This window comes from Idiotropiscis lumnitzeri, chromosome 21 (genome assembly GCF_059441095.1).
Source record: "Idiotropiscis lumnitzeri isolate Australia: NSW breed Sydney's pygmy pipehorse chromosome 21, RoL_Ilum_1.0, whole genome shotgun sequence".
Classification (NCBI taxonomy): Eukaryota; Metazoa; Chordata; class Actinopteri; order Syngnathiformes; family Syngnathidae; genus Idiotropiscis; species Idiotropiscis lumnitzeri.
Window position 1 is genome coordinate 11352387 of NC_142411.1, and position 10524 is coordinate 11362910.

Here is a 10524-nt window from a genome sequence, read left to right on the forward strand (position 1 = left end):
CTTTTGAACCGTTAACACACACACACACACACTAATATAATAATAATAATAATGATGATAAAGAAGGGGGATGGTCTACTTTTCCTCTCAGTCCCTCAAGGACACAGCATGCAACAGCTTTGACACCTATTTGTTTCCAGTTCCTCCTCCAACAGAAGTTTATCATGCATTTAAAATGAGTTTTAAAAATATTCCACAATGGCAATATTGATCAGAATGCCATGTGACACACATAACGGTACACTGTGAAAAATGGGGAGTGATATTTACTTGAAAGATCCTAGTTAAGTTTTTTTCACCAGAAATTTTAAGTTAAATTTGACAAGAAGAGTTTTGAGTACATTTTACAAATTCAATATATTTATGAAACTTAATGTTTTTGTCCTCAAATTTCATACAGGAAGGAGCTCAATGTGGTAGAGGAACAAACTCACAGCCTCAAGGTTGGGAGACGGCCACTGTACACCTGAGCCATGCCACTGCTGCGGTCAGTTAGTATATTATTGGTGTCAGGTCCAAACCTTGGAATTCTATCAGCTGTCTGGCCTCCTTTTGGAGATGCCAGCAATATACTCAACCTGAGTTGCAGAGCCAAAGCTCAGGTGTAGCACAGCCATTTCCAAATCTGGCGGTCGTCAGTTCAATCCTCAATCACATTATGACCTTGTGTTTGAAATGAGATATGTAACAAATTAAAACCCAACTTCCCTTGAGTTGTGTTCTATTTTCTTAATTCAATAAACGAGGGAAATTGACTCAAAAACTCTTTTTTTTTTAATTTACATTTTCAATGTCTGAGTGAAAAAAATAATAGATTACACAGTATATTCTTGTAAAATTGTTGGGCTCGACTTCCTTCCCTTTTAAATTCCAATATTGGAAGGAAAAACTAGTCACAATTAAATTATTTTTCACCGTCCTTCTGTCTAGCAGTTGTGTAGGACTGCACTCTATCATCCACAGAGGCATTTGTAACATTTTGAGTAATGACACTTTAAATGTATTACACAAGTGAAGTGGATTACAATATTTAGCTTCACAAGGAACGTAAAACCCATCCAGACAGAATAAAAGCATAATTGAAAACTATATTCGAGACGCTATATCAACATCAGATTTTAAGAGCCCACAAACAAATCCAGCTTTAGATTTCCATCATGTTATGTGATGAAAGACTCTCAAGGGTTGGTGTGAGAGCACTTTTCCAGGAAGAATTCCACATCACCTGATTTATGATTGAGTGATTTAAATCCCAATGTGTTGTTTGGGTCTAAAGCAGCCATAAAGTGCAGTGAGCCATGGATCTCTGTGTCTCAAACAGAGAACGTCTGTTTCCCGACTTTCAGTGTCATTCTCGTCTAATGGGACACACTGTGATTTGTGTGCCTTCCCTGCAAGGCACACCACTCGGTGTGCCACGAGGGTATAAATTCATGACAGCTGTATTATCTAGTAGTTAATCTAACAGGAAACTAACGTCGCTTTCAACTAACAAGAAGAACTTTGTACACTTTTCAAATTCAAGAGCAAGGAGAGGTGAGTCAAACAGGTGGATGTTATAGTGCTTGTACAGTTATTCTGTTTTAGCAGGCAGGGTGACTTTGGGTGAAAGGCAGACTACTCTCTGGAATGGTCGCCAGTCAATAACAGGGCATATATACGATTAGGCAGACGAGCATTTGCATTCATATTCACACCGTCATTGAGTGTGAACTGAACTAAGATTATAATGTCTAACTATTTATTGCAATGTATATTTAAATCTCCTTGTCTTGTTTTGTCATCTGCGTGAAAGGAATACCCCAAATTAATTCATTTCAATTCAAAAGCTTTTTGGGCATTTATTATTTTAAGTAACACAGAAAGAAATGTGCATGACTGCCGATATGTAAAGTTGTGCTTATGAGTTTACATACCGTGGCAGAATTTGTCAAATTTTATCTTTAAAAAGATACAGATGACTAAATGCCATTGACAGTTCCAATCTTTGTAAATTGGTTCAACAATGAAAATACGAATGTTGTTGAAGTGATGTTGCACAAGTCTCATAGAATGAGTTGAAAACAGTGCAATGACTGAGAAGTCATTATTTATCATTGCATCCACAGTCAGGGTTTTGTGAAATAAATTCACAAGTATACAAAACCTTGTTCAATAAACTCATATACAAGCAATAGAAAAAACAAAAAGCAATGTTTTGCTGTGCTTAATTTACTAGACAATGACCTTTGTCTCACTTTCACCCTCGACACTCTCCTATATAGAATATAATGGAAATCGTTGCCTTAAAGACTGTGAGCAGCCGCGGAGGCATTGCAAATGAGGAGCAGTTTTAACTGCTCACCAATGTATCCTTAAGGTGGCAGGTGGAGATCTTAATCACTTGTCAACTGTTTTTTTTTTTCATTTTTAAACAAAACATACAATTTGCAATATTGGTGAGTAAACAGCTTATGTAATACGGTTACAATGCTTCTCAGCCAGCAGGGTTAGGCTCCAGTTGTCCTGTGACATTGACATTCATTCCACATTAAATTTGTGCAGCTGAGATGACATGTGGACCCAATCCAAATATGCCTACATTTAAAAAAGAACAAACACTGTTAAAACAATAAATTAAAAACATAAAAATGGTCATATCCTTCATATTTTTTTTAATAAGACCAAACACAATTGTTGCTTTTGTATTTTAATAAAAATAATGCAAATGTCGCTGCATTTATGAAAGTGAGAGCCTCATATTGTCACAGTAATTACTTTTTGGTTATTATTGTAACTCATCCTCACCAAGGCGTGTTTCGTGTGTCATTTCATCGCTAGTTAAGGTCCAATATCAACAATGAATATTCAGTCTACCATCAACAAAGAAGTCTTCATTCCTCGTAATGAACGAATGCTGGTGGCAGTGGAGGTACAGAGGAGAAAAAGGAAGAGGACATCTTTCCTTTCAACTGGATCCAAAGGAAACTATGCAACATTCATTTGTGTTTCAGGTGCAAATATCACTTATTGACTTTGTGCCACGGGTCAAATGTGAAAGACTTCTTTCAGACAAAAAATAGAAGCAAATCTAAAAAAAATGTCAACTCCTTTGAGGAGAAAAACTTCAGACTTACACTTTGAATGTTTAAAAAGACAATTTTTTGATTTGCAAATCGAGGCATTCTGTTTATATTTCAAATTTAAAAAGTGTCATGCAAATGTTGCTGTCTTCTTTTCAATATAATTCATGAACTCCATCCATTTATTTTATTTTCCACGTGTCCATATGTTTGTTTTATGTTAGTTCACATTTTTCCACAACCTCAATTCATTGGAATTAGTTGTCAGCATTTAATAGTTTATGTGTACTGTGTAGTGACCAATACAAGGCCGCACCAGCTCCTCATTTCAAAGGTGAAACAGTTTAGTGGCTCCTTGGCCTTCACAAGGACATCACAGTGGGCGGTGGAGCAGCTACGACAGGTCAACGGCATTAACCCCAACAAGGTCACCATCTCATTTGGATTTCATAGAAAGACTCGATAAAGAAATGACTTTTATGCTCATCAAGAGTAATTGCTTGCTAACAGGTTATCCACTCTCCACTAGGACAGCCCTGAATTTGACCTGGTATTCGGCAATGTTGTGGATCAGTGGGTGGCCAACTCAGCGGCAGAAAAGTGCATCCTTATCCAGATTCTATATCGTGCCTGCCAAACCTACTGGGATGGAAAGTCAGGAAGTCTGGTCAAAGCGAGTCAGCGGGGTTCCCACCAGGATGGGGGGGCTGCTCCTTTGGATTCTCATCCGGGGCCTTCATCGGGAACTGTAAAAGCACGACGGAAGAGCTTTGTGGCACCCAGACCACCAGAGTTCATTAACTGCCCATCCAAACTCACAGCAGGTAATAGGATATCACATGATACAACATTGTGTAAATGTTTTGGTCCATCACCAGCTTTATTGTTTTAATGGCCAATAAAACAATAGATGCGTGGCACAATGTGAGGATGGTCACCCCAAGTGGACCAAAATAATACATACACCTCACATAAACATGTTATTGCATTTAATAATGCTAAGTCATTTTTATCCGATTCATCGATGGGATAATCGGAACGCGACTTGATTCTAAAAATATGGATTATTTGCAGCACTGCCTCGCCTGCATTCGATCATTATTTAGATGGTCGTCTTTCTCAGGTCTATAGTCCTTGAAGACTTGGACCATGAATGAGGATCAGAATAAGCTCGGGAGTCTGTTTTCCAGTGTCTATGCCATTTGTTTCTTTGTCAGGTTTATGGTCATCAAAATCCTCCACTAGGTCATTCACTAAATTGATATGAAGTTTGAAGAAAATAAAACGCAGCTTAGTTGAACAGGTTCACTGCAGGAACTCAAAATGTTAGCGAAACAGCAGAGGCATGCAGCAATGGTGGAAGAGTTACGCAGAAATCACAATTTGACCCCAAAAAAGACTAACTAATAGATGCTGGCAATAGCAAAGGCAGAAATTTGTGTTCTTTGTAATTGTTATCTTGTTATTTGACCTCAGTTTATACCGTGGTCATTACAGAATAGACAAACACTATACACATTACAACATTTTTACCTTCACCAGATATTCAGAGTTTAATGTCAGTTTTTTTTTTCACGTGTGCATGTGTGTGCGCATGTGTCTGTGTGTGCGTGCATGCGTGTGTGCGTGTGTGTCAGATTCGTCCTCCATGAATCTGTTCATCTACCGCTGCAAAGCCTTCTTGAATCATATGAAGAAGAAGATGGTGGCAAGCCTGGGGACCTCACAGAATAGCGGTAGTTTTTAATTATTTTATCCAGAATTTGTCTTTTCTGATTTTTTTGGAGGGGGCTGTTGACCATTGTTTGTTCTGCATCCCTCTACAGCTGAAAGGCATCTCTGTGTTCAATGGCGGGGCGGTCACATGAGTGGTGACTTTGTTGATTTAGGGGAAACAATACAATGCAAAACAATAGGTGGTGTTTATGGGGAGCTCAGAACACTGAAGCTGAGAGGGAGCACAGTGCACCACTGAACCCAGTGACAGAGGCACTGTAATTAATGGGAGAGGTGCCAGGCTGCAATACAGAAGCGAGTCCTACTTCATTTGTACTTTATGCTCTATGCTTTTATGACTTCAAATGTTCATTAGTAGGAACTGAACATCCACTCTCTAATTTCACGAGTCAACCCGTAAGGTACTGCTGTGTCACTTAAAGTATGTTGAAAAGTTAAATTACTTACAAGCACTGTACACTTTAATATTTAAACTTTCTCTGCAGACACAGCAACCATAGTTTGTTTTCTTATTTTCTTTCTTTGCTTTTGGCTGAATTTATTTGGGCAGCTGAGGCTTCATTAATTTTCAGTCATTTAGATTGTCAACTCAAGTTTGTTTGTGTAGCCTTTAATCACATAGAAGTCTCAAAGGGCTTGACAAAGTGAAGTAAAATCGATTATTTTCTCAGCCCCACACATATCATTGAAGCCGGCCCTAAGCTTCAGGAGAGTAAAAAATATATACTGGCGGTGCACCTGCCCTCCCTGTAGAAATTCATTTTGCGGGCTGGAACAAATCTTGTAGTTACATTCCTACACCGCCAAGTGGTGACAAACAACCAGCATGAAACATCAATTGAGCAGTAGCAAACTATGCAATCTTCAGAAAATGAGAAATGCATTGCAACAGGTATTAAAGTTAATCCTAAAAAATAATCCTGTTTATTTTAACATATGTCAATTATTAAACCACATCATATTTAAATCTCCCTCAAGTTTTCCAAATTAATGTTTTTATTCAACGCTATGCTGCACACTCATAGCAATATTTGGAAATTAAAAAAAAACTGAACCCAAAACTGTATTATACGGTATTACAATATATTTTTCAGCGTTCCTCCAAAATTATCAGTAATGATCAGTAATATAGTATACTTTATTTTTATTTTATTCCATCATTTAATTTATATTAAAGCTTTTCATTATGTACATAGTCCATCAGATGAAAGTGGCTCTGGGAGAGCGTGGGGACAAACTGACTGCAGCTGAAGATAAGACAGTTGGTCTGGTACACACAGCCCAGCAGCTTGCAGACATTGCTCACAAGGTAATTAAACTGGCCTTTTTTCCCCCCTAAACTCAAGATAAAATTAATTCCCGAAACACTGCAACGCAGGACCATGAAATTATTAAATGCATAAATAATTAATAAAATACATAAATAATTAATTTTATACAGAAATAATCATATTTTTTTTTTTTACATATAACTGCTAATTTAATTAATGATACTCTTCATTTATTTAATTCCACATTTTATTAATAAATGAAACATTGAATTCATTGATGACAATTTTAATTAAAAATTTTATGGTGTAGTTATTTATTTAATTTTGGCACTTTCAGTCCACCATACTGAGGAAGTCGAAAATGGTGAAACCTGAGAGGTAACCAGTTTATAGCTTCTCTGTGTGGAGAATTAGCTGTGTTGCTGCCTTTTGGTGAGCAGCAGAGACTGAAGGCATTGTTGTTGGCATGAGAAGACTGGGTGCTGTTCTTTTTGGGATGTTTAAATGGATTAAAAAGATACAGGCTGCAAAATGAGCTGTCCATCTTCCAAAGTGTCTCATATTGCGGCTATTGTGGGTATGCTACACTGTACAGTCTATTCACGCTTTTGCTCTTACCAAGTGTTAAAATGAGAAGACGGCATTCCAGTACTTAACTACTATACTGAACTGAAGATTGAACGAAAATAGGTCAAAGGTCAAAATAAAGAGGATGAATTTTGGAATCTCTCCTCTCAAAATGTCTGCACTGTTGGAGTTTTAGTGGTTTAATTTCCTACCACTAGATGGCACTGCGCATATGAAAACACCATGAGAAGTTATATATACACAATTAACAATTTTGAAACATTACATAACTCCGCTCACAACTAACTTTCATTCTGCATTTTTCCTTATTTATCAATATTTAAATGCAGTGTTACGGCATACGATGCTTTGTAGTCGTTTATATGAGCGCGGGAACTCTCCCCCTCCACCTTCCCGATTGGGCGCCCTAGTCTCCAGCTCAGCCAGCCAATCAGTGCGTGGTCGATTGACCGATTGCTTTCAGGTGTGCCACAACCTAGCAATCTGTTTAAAAAGGACTCGGTTGCTGGTAGAGCTGACTGGCTGCGTCTTGCATGTTTTCAATTCTCGTGTGAGCCCGTCAGTCTGTATACCTTTGAGACTAATGCTCGTCTCTAGCAGCAATCACTCAACAAGGTTAAGAGTGTAATGACTTGCATGCTGTTATACCGAAATTAATTGTCATTATTCCACTATTTCAGATGGCCTTGAAGTACGCAAAATAAAATCTGACTGGGATCCTACAGGATAAAAGACATAAATAGCAAGTGGATGCAGACGCCGCATCTCCCTAATTGCCTCATGAAACTGCATTTAAAGGAGACTAAGGAGCTTTACGCTGCCACTTATTTTGTGTATTCACAATTACATGTTTATAGTTACTTTGTAAAACATAAGACTACACAGAAAACCTGTTGCCAGCCTTGTTTTTGTTAGTTGTGTTTGTATTAAAAGCCTTCGACGAAGCACCCAACACACCTGTCTGCATGTTGTTATCACAACTCACAGTTGTGTATTGCTGTGGAATTCTATTACTTCTCCATTGCATTGTCCATGTTCTTTGACGACTAATCCGTGTTTTGTCTGCTGACGAAATTCAGCTCGTCTTTGTGTTTATGTGATTGACGGTATATGTTGTCTACCTGAATTGAATGCAGATTGTTCAGGTATGTTGTCCAATAAGCATGAAATGGAGGTTCCATTGGAAGACAAATAAGTGTGGAAAGTCAGTATTCAAAGTTGAGAAGTTGAATGTGTTAATATAAATGGTTATTGTTTTGTTCTCTACGATTGGCTTTAATTGAATTTATACAACACGTCTCAAAATATTCACACAGCTGCCCTGTTTCAATAATAAAAAATACTCTACTTGACTTGTTCACCGGTGCTTCTGTTCTGGTCCTTGAACATTTAGAATAAGATGGTACTCAAACAGCAAGAAACTTGTTCAGCAAAGAACTGATGAAGAATGAAAGTTGTTTTGCTTCAGGACAGCTTGATGCTCCGTACCATAATAAATAAATACATAAATAAATAAATACATTTGAGTATGTCTATATACACAGTTACATTCTAATTAGTATGCCGTATAAACTCGTCAACCCAGACATGAAGCTTGTCCAGTGGTGTGAAACATAAGGTTTGTGGGCCGAATCAGGCCCACAAAACCTATTTAATCTGGCCCGCGAGTTATTGTTCAGTCGGGCGCTACTTACTTTTAAAACAAAATGGCCGATGTTAGATGAATATGTGATATACACCGCTATTCCTAATTCAACATACTTTCAACATGATGTCAAATCTTTTTGATCAGATAGTTTTTCAGCAAAATAAAAAATGGACAGGGTAAAAAAATAAATAAATAGAAGCTTTGCAGTGATAATTTTTCAGTCAACTCTACGTCAGGCCCCGCCTTTTAAAGCCACACACATTCAAAGTCACATATTGCAATTGTGGCATTTGAGGATGGCACCACCAAATGGACAAAATGGAATTAAATCTTTGGAAGTTCCATTGATGATAATTTTTGGGCCAAATTTAGAATAAACAAGGGGGAATGTTAGAATAATATTAAGAGGTTATTATACATTTGCCATGACGCAGCTTTATTTCAGTGCGTGGTGCGCATGACATGTTGCGGATTGGTGGAGTGGACTATGCTTGAGTGTTTGCAGTTTGAGTGGAGATACAGGAGGACACAGCTGCTGCAGGGAGGTGCCTGCAAATGTCAGGGCGGCGGTGCTTCTTCAGAAGTGAGGATGACGCAAACAGCATCGTGCTGAATCCTGATAAAAGAAGTTGATGTCAAAGTCTGTTGCCACCCACGACGGGGACCCATGTTAAACCGGACTGAACCAGCATTGAGTAGACGAACTGTACCCCCCTTGAGTGTAATCTGATTCTCCGACCCTATTAAAGGGAATGTGACAAAAACATCGGGGAACAGAAGGGAGATGAAGTTGCCAATAAACTTTGTTAACCTCTCTGTCTCCCCTTGAGCTGAGTGCCTCTCTTCTTTTAGCTTATGAACACTATATGTCAAATTGGTGAACCTGACAACTACCTGCTCCCCTAATTCATATTTTGGTATTTGATAATAATAATATTAATAATAATAAGAAGAAGAATAAAAAAAAATCTAGATTTATCCGATTAATCGATGGGATAATCAGTAGACTAATATTTCCATTCTTTCATTTATTGATAGCTCCAGACCTACCTGAGTCCCACATCTGTGACATGGAAACATCCAGACAGGCTGAGAAATTTGAGCGTGCGTCAGGCCCCCGACTGGTTAGTCCTGTTGTTTAGTGTCCATTGACGAGCAGTGGCTCAAATCCCCGAGTGCCAAAGAGTGTCTCTTCAGGGTGTGGTCCGTGACTTTGTCGCAACCCGACATGTCCCGGTGCACCAGAGAAGCGCAGGAAAGCTGAGGACAACGTGGGGCAGAAGCGTTAAGCATACATTGTGCTCATTGAATGTCTCAATAATTGCTGACATCAAATTATAAACTGCTGATCTTTTTCCAAATGAATGAATCCGACGTCTGAAAGGGAGCATGATCTGCTACATGACAGGTAAAGTGGCGTGCTGACATAAAAGTTACATTTGTGGAAATGGAAATGCCATTAAGCTGGCCCACCCACTTCCAAGAACATACTTGCAAATTTTCCAGTAAAAGACAAGCAATAAGAGAAATAATAATAATTTAAACTGTTTTTGCCTTGATTTCATGCAGCAACTTATGCTTATTAAGTCCACTGTGCTTCACCAGGGGGCAGCATATTAAATACATACATATAATACAGCACATTAAGATTTTGCTTCAGAACTCGTCAAAAGCACCACTACCAACAGTTTGTGTATGAAGAGACGTGAGACAGCAGTGTGCGTTCAAGCGTGCCTGAATTTCTTTATTCTGACATCACGTAACCCGGGCCTCCCACAATGTAACCCGCGACTCCCTCCTGCTACTGGGGCATATCGTTACAAGGGGCGGGGGCAATACCATAAACCTCATAACACCAATTGTGCATACTTACTTGCATTGGGCACGTTCATGTTGAAGAAAGGAAGAAGAATGAAACAAAGAAGGAGACGAAGAAGCCGGAGGTCTCGAGGCCAGAATGGTACAGAGATGATGGCAGGAGGGCGGGGACAGACCGACAAAAAAGGTTCAAGTGCCCAGCTCTGATTTAATAATGGCTATAGAAATTGATTTGACTTTGAAATAGAAAAAAAGTCATTGTTGTATTATAGCCTTTTCTTTTGTTTTTCCATAGCACTTCTCATATATATATGTAATAGCAGGTCTACTAGGGCAAGTGAAGTATTGATTGCTTGTTTGCCTGGATTGGCTTGGTTTGACACTCTTTGTTACCTGTTGT

At 38.5% G+C, this 10524-nt stretch overlaps 1 protein-coding gene across 1 annotated transcript; it reads left to right on the plus strand.

Moving 5' to 3' along the window:
• Positions 1 to 1354: 1354 nt before the first annotated feature.
• stxbp6l (syntaxin binding protein 6 (amisyn), like) lies at positions 1355 to 8010 on the plus strand. Its single transcript, XM_088286830.1, has 7 exons — positions 1355 to 1536; positions 2821 to 2993; positions 3359 to 3489; positions 3592 to 3886; positions 4700 to 4798; positions 5996 to 6108; positions 7339 to 8010. Exons 2-7 carry the CDS (start codon positions 2840 to 2842, stop codon positions 7360 to 7362), a joined length of 816 nt encoding a protein of 271 aa, XP_088142956.1. The 5' UTR covers positions 1355 to 1536; positions 2821 to 2839; the 3' UTR covers positions 7363 to 8010.
• Positions 8011 to 10524: the final 2514 nt, after the last annotated feature.

What these genes read in the sequence shown, in the direction of transcription:
- stxbp6l (XM_088286830.1), top strand. Translation starts at nt 2,840, where the DNA reads ATGAATATTCAGTCTACCATCAACAAAGAAGTCTTCATTCCTCGTAAT. An exon ending in GGGGACCTCACAGAATAGCG is followed by an intron (nt 4,799 to 5,995) that starts GTAGTTTTTAAT and finishes TTATGTACATAG; the next exon opens with TCCATCAGATGAAAGTGGCT. An exon ending in TTGCAGACATTGCTCACAAG is followed by an intron (nt 6,109 to 7,338) that starts GTAATTAAACTG and finishes CCACTATTTCAG; the next exon opens with ATGGCCTTGAAGTACGCAAA.